This window comes from Leuciscus leuciscus (genome assembly GCF_965113295.1).
Source record: "Leuciscus leuciscus genome assembly, chromosome: 7".
NCBI classification, from domain to species: domain Eukaryota; kingdom Metazoa; phylum Chordata; class Actinopteri; order Cypriniformes; family Leuciscidae; genus Leuciscus; species Leuciscus leuciscus.
In genome coordinates this window covers 44,166,023-44,191,373 of record NC_138731.1, presented here as the reverse complement: position 1 = coordinate 44,191,373, position 25,351 = coordinate 44,166,023, and the positions used below count along the sequence as shown (strand labels likewise).

The following is a 25,351-nucleotide window of genomic DNA, read 5'->3' as shown; positions in this document are numbered from 1 at the left end:
ATAAATAAAATTGCACTGTATAACATGTTGTTCTGTGAAACACAAAAGACGACGTTTGGCAGAATGTCAACGCCACTAAAGTATCATAACGGCATCAAACCCTCACGGATAATCTCCAGATCTCAGATTCATCTATGATTCGACTCCAGGAGACTTCAAATACAGTGCAACGTTCTTTTAGGAGCTTGATAGTGTAAAATCATCCAGTTCAGTGTGAAAACAGCATTCAGCACAATATTTCACAGAAGAAGAGGGAATGAGTGTGTGATGAGCGCGTGTTGTGGGCGTGTTATAGGTGTGTTATGGGCATGTTATGAGCGTGTTATGGTCGTGTTGTGGGTGTGTTGTGGGCGTGTTATGGGCGTGTTATGAGTGTGTTCTGAGTGTGTTATGGGCGTGTTATGGGCGTGTTGTGAGCGTTATGGGCGTGTTGTGGGTGTGTTGTGGGCGTGTTATGGGCATGTTATGAGCGTGTTATGAGCGTGTTATGGTCGTGTTGTGGGTGTGTTGTGGGTGTTTTGTGGGCGTGTTGTGGGCGTGTTATGAGTGTGTTATGGGCGTGTTATGAGCGTGTGATGGCGTGTTGTGGGCGTGTTGTGGGCGTGTTGTGGGCGTGTTATGAGCGTGTTGTGAGCGTGTTGTGGGCGTGTTATGGGCGTGTTATGAGCGTGTTGTGGGCGTGTTATGGGCGTGTGATGGGCGTGTTGTGGGCGTGTTGTGGGTGTGTTGTGGGCGTGTTATGAGCGTGTTGTGGGCGTGTTGTGGGTGTGTTGTGGGCGTGTTATGGGCGTGTTGTGAGCGTTATGGGCGTGTTGTGGGTGTGTTGTGGGCGTGTTATAGGTGTGTTATGGGCATGTTATGAGCGTGTTATGAGCGTGTTATGGTCGTGTTGTGGGTGTGTTGTGGGTGTTTTGTGGGCGTGTTGTGGGCGTGTTATGAGTGTGTTATGGGCGTGTTATGAGCGTGTGATGGCGTGTTGTGGGCGTGTTGTGGGTGTGTTGTGGGCGTGTTATGAGCGTGTTGTGGGCGTGTTATGGGCGTGTTATGAGCGTGTTGTGGGCGTGTTATGGGCGTGTGATGGGCGTGTTGTGGGCGTGTTGTGGGCGTGTTATGAGCGTGTTGTGGGCGTGTTATGGGCGTGTTATGAGTGTGTTGTGGGCGTGTTATGAGCGTGTGATGGGCGTGTTGAGCGTTATGGGCGTGTTGTGGGTGTGTGATGGCGTGTTGTGGGCGTGTTGTGGGTGTGTTGTGGGCGTGTTATGAGCGTGTTGTGGGCGTGTTATGAGTGTGTTGTGGGCGTGTTATGAGCGTGTGATGGGCGTGTTGAGCGTTATGGGCGTGTTGTGGGTGTGTTGTGGGCGTGTTATGAGCGTGATAGGCTTGTTCGATTTGAACCGACGCTGCACAGACCGATCAGTGAATGACATCAAAGTACCGCGAGAGCGAATAGAAAGCAGACGGCTCCTTATGCTTTTGAATTGCTCTCGCGATACTTTGATGTCATAAACCGATCGGTCTGTGCAGCGCCGGTTCAAGTCGAACAAGCCTGTTGTGAGTGTGTGATGGGCGTGTTGTGAGTGTGTTATGGCCGTGTTGTGGGAGTGTGTTGGGCGTGTTGTGGGCGTGTGATGGGCGTGTTCTGAGTGTGTTATGGGCGTGTTATGAGCGTGTGATGCGTGTTGTGAGCGTTATGGGCGTGTTGTGGGCGTGTTATGAGCGTGTTGTGGGCGTGTTATGAGTGTGTTGTGGGCGTGTGATGGGCGTGTTGTGGGCGTGTGATGGCGTGTTGTGAGCGTGTGATGAGCGTGATAGGCTTGTTCGACTTGAACCGGCGCTGCACAGACCGATCGGTTTATGACATCAAAGTACCGCGAGAGCGAATAGAAAGCAGACGGCTCCTTATGCTTTTGAATTGCTCTCGCGGGAATTTGATGTCATAAACCGATCGGTCTATGCAGCGCCGGTTCAAGTCGAACAAGCCTGTTGTAAATGTGAGATGGGCGTGTTGTGAGTGTGTTATGGCCGTGTTGTGGGAGTGTGTTGGGAGTGTGTTGGGCGTGTTGTGGGCGTGTGATGGGCGTGTTGTGGGCGTGTGATGGGCGTGTTGTGGGCGTGTTATGAGGTGTTGTGGGCGTGTTATGAATGTGTTATGGCCGTGTGATGGGCGTGTTGTGGGCGTGTTATGAGCGTGTAATGGCCGTGTTGTGGGCGTGTAGTGGCCGTGTTGTGGATGTATTATGGGCGTGTAATGAGCATGTTATGAGCGTGTGATGGGCGTGTGATGGGCGTGTTGTGAGCGTGTTGTGAGCGTGTTGTGAGCGTGTGATGGCCGTTTGATGAGCGTGTTGTGAGCGTGTGATGGGCGTGTTATGAGCGTGTTATGGGCATGTTATGGCCGTGTTATGAGCGTGTTGTGGGCGTGTCGTGGGCGTGTTATGAGCGTGTTATGAACGTGATATGGCCGTGTTATGGGCGTGTTATGAGTGTGTTAAGAGCGTGTTTATGAGCGTGTGAGCATGCCCAGATTGAGCAGGATGGAGCTGAGGTTGATATTGAGGAAGGCTTGAGAACGGTCAGCGGTTCGGTGCATCTCCTGCAGCAACAAATGCAGCGACGACACTTCAAACAGACGCTTGTTCTTCCTGCAACCAAACAGAATCACAGCTGAACCTCTCAATACACACATGACCTACAGCTGATCCCTCTTCAACAGGACCGACAGGAAGAAGGTTTTCCAGTGAAGTCCCCTCGTGCGAGGGACCTCATGCATAAAGATAATGTGAAAAAATTACATTATGAATATTGTGTAAAATATTATTTGGCAAATATTTAGTTTGTTACATTACCATCATTTTATTTTTTATCTACTCAGTGTAGTACTGTACTGATACATTATTAGTGTTAGTATTAGTGTTATTTATTTAAATTAAATTGTATTTATTTATTTACTTATTTTATTTTTTATTTAAATCAAATGTTTTTCTTTTAGTTAATTATTTACTTAAATATTTTATATATTTGCATTAATTTCAAAATGAATTTGTATTTTTATTAATTTATTAGTTATTATGAATCAAATGTGATCTTTTTTTAAATAATTTTATTTTAATCAAATGTATTTAATTGTTTTCATATTTTATTTATTTCTTTAATTTACTGTATTCAAATATATTAATTTATTAACTATTTTTAATCAATTGCGATTCATTTGAATATTTTTATTTTCAAATCAAATTTATTTAGTTAGTTAATTGGTTTAATCTTATTTTTATTTATTGTAACAAATATTTAACTTCATTAATTTATTAGTTATTAGAATCAAATGTGATTTATTTATTTATTTATTTTACGCAAATATATTTATTTATTTATTTAGTTAATTGGTTTAATCTTAATTTATTATTTATTTAAATAACATTTTATATTTATTTAAATTCATTTGATTCAAATGTATTAATTTATTAGTTCTTTTAATCAAATGTGATTTATTTGATTATTTTTTATTTACAATTAAATGTAATTATTTTGTTAGTTAATTGGTTTAATCTTAATCTTTTATTTTTATTTATTATTATTTTAATGTTTTTTATTTATTTTTATTTGATTACAATGTGTTCATTTATTACTTATTTTAATCAAATGTGATTTATAAAAAATGTTCCCAAATGTGTTTTTTTAATATTTTTTTTATTTAGTTAATTAGTTCAAACTTACTGTTAGTATTTATTTATTATTACACAGTTTTCCTCTAAACGTTTGTCCCTTGTGGCCCCTTGCGGTTCCCTGGACCCGTTTGAAACCCCCGTGTTAGAGGAGGAGAGACTAACCGGATACTGGAGAGCTTCTGGAGGAGCATGAGCATCTTCTCCATCAGTGACGGCTCCAGGCGAGGGTTACGGAGGAACATTGAGGCGCAGCGGAAGAAATCTTCTGTGCTGCACTGATCCAGAAAAGCCGACAGTAACCCTGATGGACAGAGGAACATCAGTCAGGGACTCTCATTGTGGAAAAAATCTGTAATATTGTCCCTTTTTTTCATGGATAGATGCACTTTTATGATGGATAGATGCACTTTTATGATGGATAGATGCACTTTTATGATGGATAGATGCGCTTTTATGATGGACAGATGCACTTTTATGATGGATAGATGCACTTTTATGATGGATAGATGCACTTTTATGATGGATAGATGCGCTTTTATGATGGACAGATGCACTTTTATGATGGATAGATGCACTTTTATGATGGATAGATGCACTTTTATGATGATAGATGCACTTTTATGATGGATAGATGCACTTTTATGATGGACAGATGCACTTTTATGATGGATAGATGCACTTTTATGATGGACAGATGCACGTTTTTAAGCTTCAATCTGTTGGTTGCTTGAAGAGGCAAGATATTTTTTAATATAACTCTGATTGTATTCGTCTGAAAGAAGAAAGTCATATACACCTAGGATGGCTTGAGGGTGAGTAAATCATGAGGTAATTTTCATTTTAAAGTGAACTAATCCTTTAATTTCTGAACTTCTGCTTGCTGGTCCGACCTCTCTCACAGGTCTCAGGCCGTCTGTTAAAGTCTTTAGTCTGAGCTGATTTAGGACACATGGAGCACATTAAAGCTTCGACCAGACAACCACAGCTGACCCTGAGATGTGACCTCCCACTCCACCCTTCACACGTTCACATAATTATCCTCCTGTAAAGCTCCCTAATTGCCAGGCCAGCTCACTGTAAAGTGCTCGCGCTACACACGTCTGTTCAGTGTCACGCGTAAGAAAGCGAAAGGCACATTCCTGGCTCTTCTCGTAAACGCACTCACTTTACGATTCGTGAGTGTTTTTCACCAGCTCACAGTCCACCGGGCCTGAACATGAGCAACACCACATCAAAATCACATCAGTGACCCGATACTGTACACCGCCGTTACACTGTCATGGGAATTTAATTAAACCTATTATTGAACCACAAAGACCATGACTGAATTAAATCAAGCATGCTCTGGTTTTCAAACTGGAGTCCAGTGACCCACAGGGAGTGCTTGGGGGTCCATGAAAAAGTTAAAAAAATAAGATTAAACAAAAAAAATTTGATTAAATTAATTTAAAAAACGATATAAAAACTATCATAAAATTGGATTGAAATAAATAAAAACAACTAAATAATACATTTGACTAAAATGATTTATATCATTATTTTAAATGATAATTTATTTAAATAAATAAATTCAAATTGATTTAAATAAATATATTTTATTAAAATATATTTATTAAAAAAAATATTAAAGACCGAAACAAATACATCTGTTTTCAATAAATAATAAATAAACAAACATTTATTTAAATAAATAAAACTACTTAAATACATAAATGCATTTGATTCAAATAAATTAAAATAAATAAACACAATTTGATTTAAATAAGTAATAAATAAATAAAATATTTAAACAAACAATTAGATTAAAACCAAAAAATTTAATGGGATTAAATAAAATATTTAAATTAATTGATAAAAATGTACAACTTGTTTTCAATAATAAAAAATAAAAAATATATTTATTTAAATAAATAAAAATACTTAAAAACATAAATGCATTTGATTAAAAGAAAAGAAAAGAAATTTTATAAACGCAATTTGATTTAAATAAGTAATAAATTAATACATTTGATTAAAATAAATTGGATTAAAACCAAAAAATTTATTAAATTAAATTAAATAAAAAAATATATTTGCAATGCAATGATGTACAAATATTTTACGCATTTTCATAACATTCATATTTTACAGTATTAACTGGGTCTTTAAAAATAAAAATATACAGTTGCCTTTTAAATTTTAGGATTTTAGGAAGATGAGGAGCCCGTGGCATTAAAAGACTGTTTTAGGATTAAACGATCATCAGAGTTGTGACTCTTCTAACATCAACAGCAGATTCACATGACTTCAGTATAGAGGACATCACACAACAGCGTCTCAATGGCACGTGACTCACGTGACTCTGAGCTCATCTGTATCAGGACACCTGTGGACCGAGCCAGCAGACCGGGACACCCTCCTCTCAGCAGAACCAGAACCACCGGCAGAGCCTGGTACTCCAGGAACAGCGCCTGTCCCTCATCGGTGCGCACCGCACACGCCAACACGTCTACAGCCTGAGCCAGGACGTCCACTACAGGAGAAGAAGAAGTCAAGTCACCTTCATTTATACAGCGCTTTAACACTATAGACTGTTTCAAAGCAGCTTTACAGTGATAATAGGAGATTACAGTAACAGAGATTGTTTTGTCTTTACAGCAGCTCTAGAATAAAGTTATTGTCCAGATAAAGTTAGTTTTGATTGATTCACTTCCGTTGAAGAAGAAGAAGAACTGACGTCATACATCACAGACTGTGTCAGTTCAGGAAGAGAGAAATAATGATGCAATATCGACGCCGTTATTGAACTAAACTGAATCAACATTGAACACACTCAAGCTGAATAATAACAGAAGAACAAATCTCTGGGGTTTGGAGTGATGGGTTAGTGAAGTCCCGAGTCCTACAGCTCCTCCTGTGCGATTTTAGGGGGAAATCGGGTCTATCGGAGACGTCCAATATTTCTTAGGCACGCCGAAATACCACACACACACACACACACACACACACACACACACACACACACACACACACACACACACACACACACACACACACACACACACACACACACACACACACACACACACACACACACACACACACACACACACACACACACACACACACACACACACACACACACACACACACACACACACACACACACACACACAGTGTAATCACTGGGAGTTGTGAAAAATATGATACACCGGTGTTTTTCCAGATGAGAAGTTTATCAATGCATCATCTTTTTACTCTTTTAATTCCTTTTATAACTGTTTTAATTTTCCTTGCTTTTATTTTGTGGTTATTTTAATTCCTTTCTGTGTAAAGCACTTTTAATTACTATAGTGTATGAAATGTGCTGTATGAATAAACTTGCCTTGCCTTGAATAATGACTCTACTGTCATAACTGCATTTAACTCGTTTCATAATGAACTTTACAGTTATTAAACTGAACTAAATCAACACTGATCTGAATACTAACACTGTCTTTTTAAAGCTGATTTCTCATATTTGATGACGTTTGCATCCCTGATCCTGTTATTTTCCTGTTTATCATGTGAAGCTGCTTTGAAACAATCTGTAGCATTATTGAAATAAAGACTTGAAACAATATTCTAAATGCAAATATATAAATAAAACACAGAATCATTCATATTTAGCACTGCAGTTTTCAAGGAATCTTTATTTATTTCTGTATGATAAACCGTATTATATTATATTCATCTAATTCTGCTTCTCCAGTAAATGTGTCTTGTCTTGATTTAAGAATGTTTAGATATTTGTGCTGGAAAACAAGAGGATGATTTGCATCTTTTGAAGTGCAACATTTAATGCCATAAGCCTTTCTGATTGAAGACTTTATAAGAGCACCAGTGGAATAGAGACTGGTGTTAATGAGATGTTTTAGACATTAATGCAGTTTGAGTCATTTATACTGACTATAGGAATGTTCACGACTTCATCGTTATTCATTTCCATGATGCATCTCCGATTTTTCTATGACTTTTGGTGTCAGAAATAAACTATTTATTAAATGGAAAATTGACTTTGTGTGTTTTTTTAAGCATATAAAGTATGAGATGAACAGCAGACTCGTGTCCAACACTGCCATCTGCTGCAGACACAGGCAAATCATGTCAGAGAGAGAGAGAGCAGGGGTCAAAAACACACACAGAATGAGCATAAACGTCAACATACAACAACTGCTCATCATCACGAGCAAGTGTGTGTGTGTAATATATATATATATATCATTTGTATTTTTATATATAATTAATATACACATACCTAACCCATACATATATACATTAGTGGGCAAAAGTGATTTCCAGCCTAAAACTATTTACATCTTCGTTAAAATTTTTTATATTTTCTTCAAAATCTTTGTTCAAATATTACTAAATATTTTGTAGTCATATTGCACAGTTGTGTTTGGAGTCAGTTGTTTTATTAGTGATAATGACGCAATGTAACATGACAAATTGTGCCGCCATCATTTTTATCCAAGCTGTCGTACGAAGAAATGATGAACACACATGCAAAAACAAGAGAGAACCAATGAGATATTAATTATGTTGTAATCAATGTTTTTTTTTTTCTCTGAGCTTTTTGTTTTTCTATGCATTTGTTTTGCCCTCAAGTTCTTCCCTCATATAAAAAAAAACTAAAAATATTTTCCTCATATTTTGATGGTTTAATTGAACTTGTTTATAATTAAAACGCAGTTGCTCATTTGCACATTTAATGATATTAATGCATATAATGATTGTCTATTTATCTTTAAATTTTTATAAACAATTAAATTAATCGGTATATATGATCACAAAACGATACAACTTTTGATTTCAATAATGTATTAGTAAATGTTGAAATTAATATTAAGTAAGATTAATAAATGCTTTAGAAGTATTTTTCATTGTTAGATCATGTTAACTAATGCTAACAAATGGAACCTTATTGTAAAGTGTTACCAGAGAGAAAAAAAACTATTCTTTTTGCACAATATGAAAACACTAAATGCACTGTATGATGATCACTGTCCCATATTTCCCTGAGTGATTCTTGTCTATTAGACTCATTTCAGGACATTATTGCTCAGACTTGTTTGAGCTCGCCTTTTTTCCGCCTTTGCCTTTTGGCTTGCTTAGCTGGGAACATTTAATTTAATATTCAACAATATTATTGACACCATTATATGAGAACTGAACTGAGCTACAGTACAGGCCAAAAGTTTGGACACATTACTATTTTTAATGTTTTTGAAAGAAGTTTCTTCTGCTCATCAAGCCTGCATTTATTTGATCAAAAATACAGAAAAAAATGTAATATTGTGATATATTTTTACAATTTAAAATAATTGGTTTTCAATTTATTATACTTTAAATTATCATTTATTTCTGTGATGCAAAGCTGAATTTTCAGGATCATTACTCCAGTCTATCACATGATCCTTTAGAAATCATTCTAATATGATGATTCATTATCAAAGTTGGAAACAGTTCTGCTGCTTAATATTTTTTCATAACCTGTGATACTTTTTTATTATACTTTGATGAATGAAAAAAAAAAGAAAAGAAAAAAAAGAAGCAAATGTTTTAAAAATAGAAATCTTCTGTAACAGCAATATACACTACTGGTCAGTCATTTGGGGTCAGTAATTTTTTTTTCTTTCTTTTTTTGAAATAAATCAATACTTTTATTCAGCAAGGATGTGTTAAATTCTGTTCTGACCTGAGTATGTATCAATCTCTCCTCTCCTCCTTTTCTGTTGATGTTCATGCTGCAAAATCTTCATACTTCCACAACAAGATCAACAGCTCCTCCAACACACGATTACTCTTCAAGACATTCAACTCTCTCCTCTGTCCACCTCCACCACCTCCCGCCTCCTCCTTAACTGCTGACGATTTTGCGACCTTCTTCACCAACAAAACAACAGCTATCAGCAGTCAGTTCTCAGCTCCACACACACAAGAACCCAGACCGACCCCTTCCACAGCCAATACCCCTCTGTCCTCCTTTTCTTCGCTAACCGAGGAAGAAGTATCTACACTTCTCCTCTCCAGTCACCCTACCACCTGCACGCTTGACCCCATCCCCTCACACCTTCTACAAGCCATCTCTCCCACACTTCTACCATCACTCACACACATCATCAACTCATCCCTCCACACTGGCACCTTCCCTACAGCATTCAAGCAGGCTCGGGTTACTCCACTGCTCAAAAAACCAACGCTAAACACATCATTGGTAGAGAATTACAGACCTATCTCTCTCCTACCATTCATTGCGAAGACACTTGAAAGAGCTGTCTTCAACCAACTAACATCCTTCTTGTCTCTAAACAACCAGCTGGATGTCAACCAATCTGGCTTCAAGAAAGGACATTCAACTGAGACTGCATTACTGTCAGTCACAGAAGCCCTACGGATCGCAAAAGCTGCTTCCAAATCTTCAGTCCTCATTCTCCTGGATCTGTCTGCTGCCTTCGACACGGTGAATCATCAGATCCTTCTGTCCACCCTCTCATCACTGGGCATCACAGGAACTTCACTCCACTGGTTTGAGTCCTATCTCACAGGTAGGTCCTTCAAGGTCGCATGGAGAGGCGAGGTATCCAGAGCACATCAGCTGACCACAGGTGTTCCCCAGGGTTCAGTTCTTGGTCCCCTCCTCTTCTCCATCTACACCACATCACTGGGACACATCATACAGGCACACGGTTTTTCCTACCACTGCTATGCTGATGACACACAGCTCTTCCTCTCCTTTCAACCAGATGATCCCACAGTAGCTGCACGGGTCTCAAGCTGTCTGGCGGACATCTCCACATGGATGAAGGAACACCACCTGCAGCTCAACCTGGCAAAGACTGAGCTTCTCGTCCTCCCTGCCAATCCGTCTCTACAGCACGACTTCACCATCCAGCTAGAGTCATCATTAATCACCCCATCAAGATCGGTCAGAAATCTTGGAGTAACGTTTGATGACCAGCTGACCTTCACAGATCACATTTCAAAGACAGCTCGATCATGCAGGTTTGCACTGCACAACATCAGGAAGATCAGGCCTTTCCTAACTGAGCATGCAACACAACTTATCGTCCAGGCCCTGGTCATCTCTAGGCTTGACTACTGCAATGCCCTTCTGGCTGGACTCCCAGCATGTGCGACCAAACCCCTACAGATGATCCAGAATGCTGCAGCTCGTCTTGTCTTCAACGAGCCCAAGAGGGCCCACGTCACTCCTCTGTTCATCTCTCTGCACTGGCTACCTCTAGCTGCTCGCATCAAGTTCAAGGCACTGACGCTTGCTTACAGAACTATCACAGGCTCAGCTCCCTCCTACTTTCACTCACTCCTACGAGTCTACATCCCTACCAGACACCTACGATCGGTCAACGAGCGACGTCTCGTGGTTCCATCACAGAAAGCCACAAAATCACTTTCCAGAACATTCTCATTTACAGTTCCATGCTGGTGGAACGCTCTCCCCACCCTCATCCGGAATGCAGAATCCCTGACAACATTCAAAAAACAGCTGAAAACCAATCTCTTCCGTGAGCACTTAACCTTATAAAAAAAATAAAAAAAAAATTAAAAAAAAAAAAAATTAAAAAAAAATTCTTTCCCTTTGAAACATCACTTATCAGGCTTATGCTACTCTGAATAATACCAGAACTTCGTATTTTGAGCACTTCCTGCGTTGTTGTTGCTTTTGCCTCTTTATGATGACTCGCTGAACTTAGTCCTAATTTGTAAGTCGCTTTGGATAAGGGCGTCTGCTAAATGACTAAATGTAAATGTAAATGTAAATGTAAATTGATAAAAAAGTGATAGTAAAGAAGATTTATATTATTAGAAAATATTTTTTATTTTTGAATAAATGCAGTTCTTTTTAACCTTTTATTCATCAAATATATTAGTCAGCAGAACTGTGTCCAACACTCATAATAAATCAGAATATTAGAATGATTTCTAAAGGATCATGTGATAGACTGGAGTAATGATCCTGAAAATTCAGCTTTGCATCACAGAAATAAATGATCATTTAAAGTATAATAAATTGAAAACCAATTATTTTAAATTGTAATAATATATCACAATATTAAATAAAAAAATCTGTATTTTTGATCAAATAAATGCAGGCTTGATGAGCAGAAGAAACTTCTTTCAAAAACATTAAAAATAGTAATGTTTCCAAACTTTTGGCCTGTACTGTATATAAATCAAGCTGACTTGACCTTGACTGATGGTTTTGATGATGATGAGGCTGCACAGAAAGCGTGTGTGAAGACAGGAGCTCTTAAACAGTGGACACACACGCGGGCGAGCCGGGTCACATGACCCTCGAGACACCTCCTCACCCAGCCTCCTCAGCGTGGAGGTCAGGACAGCGTGCTGGAAGAGAGAGAGCGAGATGTGGTGTTAAAACACACACCGCTGCAGGCACTGGGGCGTCCGTCTGCCTGCCTGCATGAAATAAACATCTAATAATTATACATTAGGAAACGTGTAAATGCTTTTTACAAAACTTCAGACAAAGCGAGTGTTTGGACATGCAGCAGACTAAAAATTAGTAAAACTTATGATTTAAGCAGCTTCCTTTGATCTAAAGCATATGGAAACTGAACTGTGAGAGATGATGATGATGATGAAGATGAAGATGAAGCATCTCCTGCCTCAGATTGCTGAGCTCTTAAAAACACACAGGGTTGTTGGATTTAATATTATTGTGTTTTTTTTTCTCATTATTATTGGACTTTATTTATTTATTTATTTTTATTTAATTATTTGTATTATTGTGTTTCTGTTTAAGTGAAAATAATAAAAAAAACACGTGCTGCAGTTTCATAATGTGCAGCTATATAGGCAGTTTTTTAATTAGAGATCGATCAATATTAAACAATTAAATAAAATAAAAATGTGTCCGTTTATATGTCCGATAATCGGTATGCAGAACCGATATGTAGTTTTACTTCTGTTTTGTTCAATTGTTGTGATCTTCATATCACTATAATAATAGCATGACATGCTTTTTTACAACAGCAGCAACAATTATTATCAATAGGCAAAATAAATTGGCAAAGTCTAATGTTTTCAAATGGAGAACATAAATTGCAAACTATAGCTTAAAACCAAAGTTTAGCTGTTGTTTATTAAGCGAAAGAGTAAAGACAGCAAGTTCACTGGAGTAATTATACATGGTCAGGAAAGAAACAAACAAAAACAGTGAAGACATTACATTAGGGTCCATTTCGAATCGCATTTTATGAGAATTATAAATAAAATAAAAATAATATCGGTAAAAACGATTATCGGTCAATTTTAAGGGGATAGCTCCAAACCCATAAGACTTTTGTTCATCTTTAAAACACAAATTTAGATATATTTGAGTGCTCTATGTATGTTCACTGATCAATGTAAATAAAATCCTAAATTTAATCCGTTCATCACATCGTGTCTCTTCAGAAGGATTGGATTAAACGGCTCGATTCATACATATTTATTTTTGGATCTCTTTATGAACGTTTGTGAAGTGTAGCCCTAACAGAAATCTTTCGGATTTTAAAGTTTTGAAAAGCTTTGTTTCTCCGATCAAAAGTGATTGTATTCATTTTGCCATTTGTTGATAAAGTCAGATGGTAGTTTAGCGTATGATGGGCAGCGTTGGACAAAGCACACAACTTCCTTACTTGAGTGAAAGTACAGATACTACTGGTCAAATATTACTCTGTAACAAAAAAGTACTTTTAATTATCAAAAGTAACAAGTAAATGTCAATGCACTGTTTTATTATTGTTGCATTGTTGTATGTAATACTTACAGTACCTTATGCCTGAATCTATGCCTACCCTCATATCAATATCACATGTATTTCTAGAACACAGTTCCAGTAGTGGGATTGAATGTGAGATTGAATAAGTGCACTCAATAACGTCCACAATGGTTTCCGACACCCAAATAATTCCCCATTTAAAGTTTTTTGGCTTTTAGTATGAATATGTTAGCCTTACTGTTATCTATAAGCTCCAAAACAATGAACAAAATTCGCAATTAGAAGACCAAACCCAACGTTGAAAATGAAAATCAGGTTGATGTCAGAATCCAACATCAGATTGACGTTAATCTCCAGCGTTGGACAGACGTTGTATTGTGGTTGAAAATGAAAATCGGGTTGACGTCAGAAACCAACATCAGTCGAGTCCTGACGTCAACCTGACTTTCATTTCCAACCAAAATGCAACCCGTGCAACCAAAATCATCCTGACTGATGTTACTACTTTCTACTCAAGGACCGTGACAGAAATGTAAAAAGTAAAAAGTACAAATTTCAAAGGTAGTGAAGTTAAAGTAAAAGGTTTCCAGAAAAAATAATACTCAAGTAAAGTACAGGGGCCGGTTTCACAAAGCTATTTTAGACCGGTCTATAGTGTTAGACAAGTCTAAAATTTGCTCATGGACTAGTCTAATGCAAGTTAGACTGTTTCACAAAAATAAAGACTGACTTAATTTAGACCAATTAGACACCTTACCCCCCAGGCTAACTCAGGTCTAAGACTCTATGTTACCTTGGCAACCAGCAGTAACAATCAGTTACATTACAAACAGCCAAAAGAAAAGGGAAAATGGCTCATAATTTAAACATTTCTTCTTGTTACTACATTCTCCGCTAAATTTCCCAAGTAAAATGTCCTTGTAACTGTTATACTCCTCCAACAAACACATCTCTTCCGCTGGGGTAAACTGCACTGAGCGGCTGAACGCGCTTACTCGATCCGCCATGTTTTTTGTTTTGAAAAGTGTCTTATTTTACCCAGAATGCATTGCAGTGTAGTCCTACTTAAGATAGTCAGAGTCTTAAGTGCTTTGTGCAACGGTCTGATTTAGATGTCTATCTGAAGTCTGACTATCTACTGTATCTAAGCCATAGTCAAAGTCTATCTTTGTGAAACCGGCCCCAGATACTCAAAAAGTGTACTTCAGCACAGTGCTCAGGTAAATGTAGTTTGCTACTGTCCACCTCTGATGATGGGCCGCGGGTGTGTTTGGTGGTACCTGTGTGCTGCGCTCCAGAAGCATCAGACAACAGTAGATACAGCGGATCAGAGACAGCAGGAGAGACGACTCCATCACTGACGCCTGATGAAGATGCTCCACCAGCACTGGCAGCGCCTGTTATCATACATTTATTTGAAAGCGACCAGCTGTTAGAATACTGAAATGTTTAATAAATCATTTTTATAATGTTTTAAAATCATGCTGGAGAACCCGTGAATTCAGAATCGACCTTTAAAAGGTTAGTCACCCAAAAATATAAGTTCTGTCATTAATTACTCGCCCTCATGTCGTTTCCAAACATGTAAGAGCTTTGTTCATCTTCGGAACACAAAGTAAGATATTTTCAATGACATTTGAGAGCTTTCTGACCCTCCATTGATAACAATTTAATTACCACTTTCAAGGCCCAGAAAGGTAGTAAAGACATCGTTAAAATAGTCCATGTGACTAAAGTGGTTCAAATGTATGTTATGAAGCAACAAAAATACTTTTTTGTGCAAAAAAACAACAAAAATAATTACTTTATTCAGCAATTTCTTCTCTTCTGTGTCTCAGTAAACACAGTTAAGCACTTCCTGGTTCTGCTCAGAATGCCGGCTCATGATTGGCCGACGCTGGTCATGTGAGCATCACGACACATGCGTGTGATGCTGATGCAGGAGCTGGCCAATGGTGAGCTGGCGTTCTGACGTAGAACCCGGAAGCGCTGCAGTGTGTTTACTGAGATCTGACACAGAAGAGAAGAAATTGTTGAATAAAGTCAGAATTTTTGTGTGTTTGTACGCAAAAAATATTCTTGTTGCTTCATTACATTACATTTGAACCACTGTAGTCACATGGACTATTTTAACAGTGTCTTTACTACCTTTCTGGGCCTTGAAAGCTGCAGTGACGTTGCTGTCTATGGAGGGATCAGAAACCTCTCAGATTTAATCTAAAATATCTTAATTTGTGTTCTGAAGATGAAGGAAAGTCTTACGGATTTGGAACGACATGAGGGTGAGTAACTACTGACAGAATTTGTATTTTTGGGTGAACTCACCCTTTAATGCAGATTTATCCAGAGAAAAAAAAATTTGTTTTCATAATCCTCATTAATGTAATGACTACATTTGTAAAGCTCTTTTTCTGCTAAAGTGTGCTGGGGAAAAATAACCGCCAATCAAATCCCAATCAGTAAAATCAATCCCATTATATCCTGATGAACATCACTCAGAAACGTGTCAGATTACAGAGTCAGTGCTGATTCACATTAGATTAATTTATGAGTATAATAAAAATTAATTCAAGTAAAACATCTGGATGCTTTACAGTAATCAGAACGAGGTGTTTTCACATCACAGGAATGAGAATTGAGGAAAATGTTTAATTGCCATGAAAATAACGTCCTGCTTTTTACTGATCATTAAAACCGGCTTCATTTGTAACACTTTACAAGACGACCTCATTTGTCACCATTGGTTACTGCATTAACTACAGTAACATAAACTAACCAGAAGCAATATATATTTTTTACAGTATTTATTAACCTTTTGTTAATGTTCATGTTAGTTTACAGTGCATTAACTAATATTAGCAGATAGTTGTTTTGTTTTAGGAGTTTTCTGTATGTTGTAAGATATGTTTATGTATATGTTTGCATGTACAGTATACGTAGGTGGCATGATGTGCATGTATAGGAATGTTACGTTTATTTGTGCATGCATGTGTATGTATGCACATGCATGTGCAAACAGTTTTTTGTTTGCATAAGGAAAATACGGAGGATCTTTGGATTTTATTTCTGTTAAGTTTATCTGTCCTCTATATATTTCTCCAATAAAAAAAAAATAAAAAAATAAAAAAATTATTAGTCATTGTTAAGACTGACATTAAGATTAATAATATAGTAGAAGTATTGTTCATTTTTTAGTTCATATTAACTAATGTGGTTAATAAATGTTAACGAATGAAACCTTATTGTAAAGTGTTACCATTTTATTTTCATTATGCAAAACAGAAAACTTGAAATGTGATCTGGACAGGTTTTCGTGAAGTCTTTTCACAGTGTAAGACATGGACATTGACAAACCTTGGCACATCTCTCATGCAGTGACGGGCGTAGTGTGTTCGTGAGGTTTGACCCGTCTCTGACCTCTACGAGCTGACCGTCCACGACCCAATCCAACAGAACCGCCAGCAGCTTCACTGACGGCCCGGGTACAGCGGCCTGACAAACACACCAAACAACAACCCAGCTTACAACAATATGTTCTGATGCTCTCAGTTTTGTTGTCGTAATTTTTTCTCGTTTAAGCGAAGGTTACCAAAAACATTAATGGTATATTTCATTTTAACATGATACAAACATTATGGGGACATTAGGTTTTGAATATGTTAAACGTTATGAAACAAGTAGTAATTTTAAAAACAATGTTTTTTGTTAATGATTTCAGAATGTTATTGAAATCACGTTCTTCTGAGGTAAATTAAAGGTAAACTTACAGCATGTCTTCCAAACTCGATGAAAAGCAGAGGAATGATGAAGTTTGATGCTTTGTTTTGAGGTAATAAGGGCGTTTTCAGGTTTGCGTTCCTTCACGTGGACGATTAGCATGTGAATCACTCGTGTGCGCATGGGTGTGGTCACATTAGAGATAATGAGCACGCGCTTGAGAAACTGTACCTCTCGTTGCTTTCGTACGGATTACTCAAACAAAGAATATTTGTTTTTGATATTAAAGGGGTGGTATAATGCCCTTTTCACAAGATGTAAAATAAGTCTCTGATGTCCCCAGAGTGTGTGTGTGAAGTTTTAGCTCAAAATACCCCACAGATATTTTTATATAGCATGTTAAAGTCGTCACTTTTTGAGGGTGAACAAAAACGGACCGTTTTTGTGTCTGTCCCTTTAAATGCAAATGAGCTGCTGCTCCCGGCACAGGGGGCGGAGCTACAACAGCTCGTGTCCTTTTACCTCACACACACATGCACTGAACATTTCAAAAACTTTTAGCCTTTTATGTTCAAACCGGAGTCAGACAATGATGGAGAGACTCAAGAAGTGACAACATGTAGAAGCAACAGGACATTTCTGAATGGTTAGTTGATGAGTTTATGTAGCTTATGTGTAGTTATCTTCTAGTCATTGATTAGCATATTCTGTCTTGATAATCTATAAATCGTGTTCAGTGGGCGGGGTTTATGTAAATTTTAGGGTTGGTGATGTCACTAACCCGGGAGGAATGTGGTGTAGTCTCTACCAGCCGTTTGTTGTAGTTCTTAAAAAGCGATTTCTTTAAAAGCAAATATCTCCCTTTGCTTTGAACTTTGAGCGTTGTAACTTTGCAGATGTTGTTTATGATCAAACAGCAACATTACACACTAACTAAAGTTAGAAAAGTGAAATCATATTCAACCACCCCTTTAATTACTTAATTTAATAGACACTTCAAGCTTTCTAAAGACATATGTCTGTGTGGCAAGTATTCGCTGAGTTACAGTTCATTTTCTGTGGCGTTTCAGAATGAACTTCACACTGAGAGAGACTGCAGAACGCGCATCATCTTTATTTTCTTTATTTTATGTAAAGCACAACATTTTGTTGTTATTGTGAGTGTACACAAATAAAAGTAGACATTTACTAATTTTGAATAGTTATTTGAGTCTCTTTCGCATTGATAAGAATAAAAGCGAGGTTGTCACGCCGGCCGATCCCAGGGGGTTAAAGGGGTCATGACATGGATTTTCCTCGAGGTTCAGGAACAAACACTATTTTTACTGGAAGAACGTTTGAAAGAACATTGACAGAATGTTTCGTTAATGATGTTAAAGCACCACAGGAGCTCCACTTATCTTCAGTAGCCACTGCCATTACAGTTTCCCAGCATTCCAGTGACTATTCTTATTGACTGGTCCAATCACAGGTTGCTGGTGACTGCAGCTCAGCTTCATCAACACACACTCATTAAATCAAGCCCACGACGTGATCTGAGAACAGTGTCGTGGATGGTTTGCGTTTGACTCACCTTTCCTGCTGCCTTTGACGGAGGATTTTCTGGTTTGCAAGCTTTGGGAACAGCAGTTTCTCGGCCCCTGTGTGTCGTGAAGGACTCGTACTTTCTCTGTGAGAACCAGGTTTATATTAGAGATGCACGAGCTCAAAGCTTCTGCAGAGAAGAGCCGGTTTCTAAGTTCACTTGTTCTAAATATATATTAACTATCGATCAAAAGCTTGGAATCATAATCATCATTTGAAAGAGTCTTTTCTGCTCATCAAGGCTGCATTTATTTAATCAAAAATACAAAAAATTGTGAAATATTATTAGAATGTAAAACCGCTGTTTTCTATGTGAATATATAGTAAAGTGTAATTTATTCCTGTGATCAAAGCTGAATTTTCAGCATCATTACTCCAGTCTTCAGTGTCACATGATCCTTCACAAATCATTCTAATATGATGATTTGATGCTCAAGAAACATTTATGATTATTATCAATGTTGAAATTTCATACTGGTTTTGTGGAAACAGTCATACATTTTATTTTTCCGGATTCTTTGATGAATAGAAAGTTCAAAAGAACAGCATTTATTTGAAATAGAATCTTTTGTAACATTATAAATGTCTTTACTGTCACTTTTGATCAATTTAATGTGTTCAAAAATATGAATTACTCTTCAAATCTTGCTTACACTAAACTTCTGAATGGTAATGTATCATAGTTTCTACAAAAATATGAAGCAACAACAACTGTTTTCAACATTAATAATAATAAAACTGTGCAAGTGCCCGTCACGTACCTGCAGGTTCTCCAGCCGAGCTTGAACTTTCTGAGACTGACATTCCAGCTTTCTGTTCTGCTCACTGACCTCATTAATCTGAGCAAACAAACTCTCGTTACTCATCATCACAGACAGAAACACACACACAGCACTGTAACATCAGCACTGAGCACTGTATACAGTATATACAGTGTGATGACAACAGACACCAGATTTATCTCACACTGCGAGCGCAAGTTCTTTCACGTCTTCTTGCGCTGGAATGTTTAAAGGGATACTTCACCGATTAGCATTAAGCTTTGTATCAGTAGAAACCCGGTAGTATTCTCGAGTGACCGTGCTTCCCTCCCTCATGTCCCCCTGAGACCAGAGATTTCTGTATTGTGTGGGATATTGTAAGTCCACAACTGCAGGAAATATATCACAATGTGCAAGTGATCTTTGGATATTTTATTACAAAAATCGTACATATTGTAGCTTTAAGCATTTAAGTGCAAGAAGACATGAAAGAGAAAGCGCACCCACCGTGTGTTGTCATCACACTCTCTATATATATATATTAGGGGTGGAACGGTACACAGAAGTCACGGTTCGGTTCATACCTCGGTTCAGACATCACGGTTCGGTACGAGTTCGGTACAATGGAGGAAAAAGCAAAACTAAAATGCAGAAGGCTTGTTCATGTCTCAGGCTGGACCACCAAAGGAAAATAAATGTCTTAAGCCTTGTATTTTTTAAATAAGTTTTATTAAGGGATGTCAATCGATTAAAAAATGTAATCGCGATTAATCGCATGATTGTCATGAGTTAACTCACGATTAATCGCACATTTTTTATTTGTTCTAAATGTACCTTAAATGAATACTTTTCAAGTTTGTAATACTCTAATCAACATGGGCATGGATAAATATGGATGCTTTATGCAAATGTATGTTTATTACTGAAATCATAGTCAACATAGAGCATGAAGACGAGACATGTTTCAAAGGTCATAGATGTTTTTCAAAGAACTTGTTCATGTCTATTAGACACATGTAGAAAGAACAAAGAAATACCAGGTTCCCATTATTCTCTTTCTTTGCACTGAGCAATTTACTAACACAAACATGTTTAGATTTTTGCATGACAGGGCAGCTCTTCTGAAAATGCTAAATGTACATTTATTATTTATTATTACATTAGTTTGTCTCTCTCTGTGCCCATTTTAATGAAGCGAAATTCTCAATAAAACTGTTTTCATTGGTATATTTTACTGTTTCTGTTGTCAAACAACAGAATGAATATGAAATAGTGACTGAAACGCGACCCATTAAGACATAACCAGCTCTCTCTTCCAAGATGTTAATCTGCACAAAAATCCTGATAATCGAGCCGTCGTCTGATGAAATCAAATACACATAAGATAAAGACAATATCTGTGCTGTAATTTCAGCTATACTTGCATGTAAAATTAGAGAAGCAACATAATATCTGTGTTTAACTGAATTAAAGCGCTACTCCTCTCTCCAGCGCGATACGCAGAGAGAGAGAGAGAGAGAGAGAGAGAGAGAGAGAGAGAGAGAGAGAGAGAGAGAGAGAGAGAGAGAGAGAGAGTGTGTGTGTACTGGGAGAGCAGTACCGGCGATTCTCAGAAACTAAATAAGGTTTGGGCGCTTTTTTGAAGGGAAAAAAATTGCTAAAGGGGTCTGCAATGTCGCCAAGTTGGCAACACTGTGTATCTCCATTTCTCCAACTAGGGGTTGGGCCATGGGTCAAACAGAAAATACGCGCTGCTTTAATCGCGCGGTAAAAAAATGAGTGCCGTTAATATGATTTTGCGTTAACGCGTTATTAACGCGCAAACTTTGACAGCACTATAATAAAGTAAAGCCATAGAACCAGTTTATTTGTAGTGCACTGAAAATAGTTTTATATAATTAGTTTATTAATTAAATTAATAAAAAGACAAAAAGACCCAAAAAGATATGTTTGGTAATTGTACCTGGATGACTTTAAAATTAATTTGCTATAATTCAGATCAATATATTTGTTTTCCTTAAAATGTCTAATCTAACAGATTAGTCCTGTTTGAGGACAAGAAAGGAAAACCAATGCAATGTGATAAATGTCCAAAAGACGGCACCGACAGACTGCGTAGTTTTAAATAGGATTGGATAAATATTTTTTGCTTTTAAACAGTGTGTGTGTGTGTGTGTGTGTGTGTGTGTGTGTGTGTGTGTGAGATTTTGGTTGGGTGACAGTTGTAGGTTACAGTTTGACAAAAGCACAATGTTGTGTTTTATTGCGAGTGTGCACAAATATAAGTAAACACTTTGCAGTTTGAATGATGTCCTGTATGAACAAAATGACGGAGTATGTTTTTATGTTTCCACTGTTCGATCGCGCCCGCGCCTCTCGCTCTCTCTCACTCACACACACACACATATTCCAGCATTGCAATCTTGACATCGCAGCCTGTTCATTATAGCCACAGAGCTTCAGAGCTAAAGCGGAGCTACAGATTAGGTGTCCCTAAAGAACCCGCGTATCTAACAGTAGTTCCGCATTGCATTAATTAATGTGCACGCGAGTTTTATTTATTTTTACACCGTGTGTATTCATGCACCGAACCGTGACGCCCGTACCGTTTCGGTTCAATATGAATACATGTACCGTTCCACCCCTAATATATATTATATATATTACACACCTGTTTCTTCATAGACTCATTTAACTCCTTCATGGAATCAAGACTGGACTTCATCCTCTTATTCTCTTTGTTCTTCTGCTTTAGAGCAGCTTCCAGCTCATTCGTCTCTTGCTGATATTGCTGTGGGAAAAACATACGATTTGGAATCAGTCTCATATTTGATGACCCTTGCATCGATTCTGTTACATGTTACAGAATGTTACTCTGAAGTAGGGCTGCACGATACTGAAGAAAAGTGCGATAATGCGATACGATAATACTTAAGAGTTTGTAAAATAAACTTAAATTATCTTTAAAATATCTTTAAAATATTATAACCTAGATGCGTGTTTCACATTCTTTTTGTGGCAAGAAAACATCCCTACGACTTCTGAAAGTGAACATCAGTGTTTTACTGTATATCAGAAGTGTTATTTTAACATCAGTGTAAACCACGGGGTTCAGGTTATCCTACCTTAGGGTAATATCAGGGTTATTTAACAACAGAAACTGAATAAATCAAATGTAAAAATAAAACACTGCTTAGTTTTCACTGTATGAGTGAAATATATTCTGATTATTAAAGCTACAAAAGTTATTCAGCCGAGAGCAGTGAGTGATTTTCTGTTTGAAACGATCTGTATAGTATAAAGAAATGCACGTTGTGTGACGTTGAAGCGAGAACAGCACTCGTCTGAGCAGTAGTCTTCTCTCACACACACACACACACACAATAGTATACAGTAATACAGGTTGTGAGACCTGCACTCGTCTGAGCTGTAGTCCTCTCTCTCTCTCTCACACACACACACACACACACACAAATAAAGGTTGTGAGACCTGCAGTCGTCTGAGCATCTCCTCCTCCACGGCTCTGAGTCTCTGAGCGCTGCGCTGCTGCTGCACGAGTGTGTTTTCTCTCCGCTGAAGATCACGCTCTCGCTCACACAGTTCTGCTGCCCACACCTGCTGACTGAGCCGCTCCGCCTCACACACACACACACACACACACACGGTGGGTTTTCATGTTATATAGGGACATTTCATAGACAATGGTTTTTATACTGTATAAACTGTATATTCTGTCCCTCACACACTCACTCACTCACTCACACACACACACACACTAACCAGTAACAATATAATGACTAGAGGCTAATAATATAAATTGATATTTTTAACCAATATTCAGACCAATATTTTGTATTGGATCATTAATTATAATAACCCTGATTGACACACAGGTTATATATCACACAGATATGAATGCTCATTACCTGCAGCTTCTCATAGATGTGCAGCATCTCCTGATACACACGCACCGCTGCTCCGCTCGAGCTCCGGGATTCTCCCATCACGTCCTTCAACACTGAGGAACTTGAGGAACGGGCAAGATTTGATGGCAGTGTCACATCTGGAGGAGCATAAATGATCATAATTCAGTACGAGACTCTGTGTGTGTGTGTGTGTGTGTGTGTGTGTGTGTGTGTGTGTGTGTGTGTGTGTGTGTGTGTGTAACCTGTCTCTGTGCAGAATATGTTGGTTTCTTCAGGAGAATCCTCTTCAGCACTGTCCGCTCCACTGGAACGTAAGACCACAGGTCACTTCAGTGCAATAGTAATAATCATAATTAAAGCAGATCATATTTGACCCCTGACCTTCGAGTCCTGTAGATCTCTCTGAGGGCTTTATTATAATCTCTCATCTTTCTGCACGTCTGATTTCTCCTCGCTGCACACACACACACTGCTGAGGGATTCACCCGGTCAGATGTGCAAAGATACACTTTATGATTATTATTATACTCACCTTCATCATCAGCTGACGGCAGCGCAGACGCATCTGGAACCGGCGGAGACACCTGCGTTTTTAAGATATTAATAACAATAATAGAGGAATGACAATCAGAATCCTATTGGAATTTCATGAATTATAAAGGATCCTAAGATTTTATATATACATATTCCTCCATAACACAGAAGATATACTATAAGAACACAAAGTTCCTAGTAACACTTTTATGATTCTCAACAGATTAAAATGCTCATTTGAGGATTGTAAACTTTTTCTGTATGGAAGCCCATTCCTATCAAATAAAAAATAAAAAAATAAAAAAACATGCTTTTGTAAATCTTAATTATGACATCAAAAGTTAATATTGTAACATACTAAGTCATATTTATGAGATGAAAAGTCATAATTATGACATGTCAAAATGATTAATTATGTAAGAAAAGTTGAAATTGACAAGTCATATTTATGAAATTAAATTAAAAGTATGACTTAAAAATCATAATTATAACAGTCAAAATTACAACTTATAAAAGTCATCGGAACGTTAAAAAAAAGTCCAGATTAAGTCAAAGTAAGTCATATTTATGAGGTAAAAAAATCGAAATGATGGCATACTAAGTCATTTACGAGATGAACATCAAAAGTATGACTTAAAAAGTCATAATTATGACACAAGTCAAAATTATAGTCATAATTGTGCAAAAAGTGGAAATTATGACATACTAAGTCATTTACGAGATGAAAATCAAAATGATGTCTAACTCATAATTATAACAAGTCAAAAATACAATTTAAAAAGTCATAATAATGCAAAAAGTTATATTTATTAAATAAAATCAAAATTACGACATACTAAGTCGAAATTGGAAATTCAAACAGTCTGAATGATATAACAACTAATTATCATATCACATAGAAAGTAACAATAACGACCTTTTTATCTCATAATTTCTATTATTTCATAACTTGTACTTTTTGTCATAATTATGTCATCACTGACTTAGTATGTCATAACTATGATTTACATGATTTGCTTCTGTTGAACTGTGATGTAATTTTGTCAACACAAGTCGAGATCTGATATAAACACACAAAACAACAGAAAGTGAATGAACGCTCTATTCACTTGATCTCACCTGATTCCTCCTCTGCAAATATCTCTGTTTTAATAACTCGATTCTTTCATCGAGATCAGAATCAGATTCGTTACTCATGTTGTTTCAAAACAGCCGCCGCTCGTCTCCAAAACACTCACTGAGTGACCGGAAGTGAACGCGCTACACACAAGAGTCAAAATAAAAGTCCCAACGAGCGTCTGAGTTCCTGCAGGCCAAGCAGCGTATATTTACATACACAAGGACCCTAAAACTTATTTAGTAAACATACAAGCTTTTTTTCTCTGGATTATGTTTCA

The 25,351-nt window shown here is 37.5% G+C and overlaps 1 protein-coding gene across 2 annotated transcripts; it reads right to left on the bottom strand.

Annotated features, from left to right (window-relative positions):
* Positions 1–625: 625 nt before the first annotated feature.
* On the bottom strand, positions 626–25,230 carry ccdc138 (coiled-coil domain containing 138). 2 transcript variants are annotated; one of them, XM_082174712.1, is made up of 16 exons: positions 25,074–25,230; positions 23,953–24,004; positions 23,802–23,874; positions 23,663–23,724; positions 23,421–23,557; positions 22,984–23,130; positions 22,165–22,284; positions 19,494–19,571; positions 18,722–18,817; positions 16,786–16,923; positions 14,712–14,828; positions 11,897–12,053; positions 6,001–6,177; positions 3,828–3,966; positions 2,513–2,642; positions 626–879 (listed from the first exon to the last, which is right to left on the bottom strand). In XM_082174712.1, the coding sequence occupies exons 1-16, from the start codon at positions 25,149–25,151 to the stop codon at positions 868–870; spliced, it is 1,713 nt and encodes a 570-aa protein (XP_082030838.1). In that variant the 5' UTR covers positions 25,152–25,230; the 3' UTR covers positions 626–867. The 2 variants fall into 2 exon arrangements, with proteins under 2 accessions (XP_082030838.1, XP_082030837.1); XM_082174711.1 differs by lacking the exon at positions 626–879 and adding an exon at positions 1,279–2,450 and having other exon boundaries at positions 2,507–2,642.
* Between the last annotated feature and the right edge of the window lie 121 nt (positions 25,231–25,351).

Excerpts from the sequence above, each read along its gene's own strand:
- ccdc138 (XM_082174712.1), bottom strand. The coding sequence starts at position 25,151 with ATGAGTAACGAATCTGATTCTGATCTCGATGAAAGAATCGAGTTATTA. Across the intron at positions 18,818-19,493 it reads CTCGGCTGGAGAACCTGCAG|AGAAAGTACGAGTCCTTCAC; the intron begins GTACGTGACGGG and ends TGGTTCTCACAG. Across the intron at positions 12,054-14,711 it reads TTCTGGAGCGCAGCACACAG|CACGCTGTCCTGACCTCCAC; the intron begins GTACCACCAAAC and ends TCTCTCTTCCAG.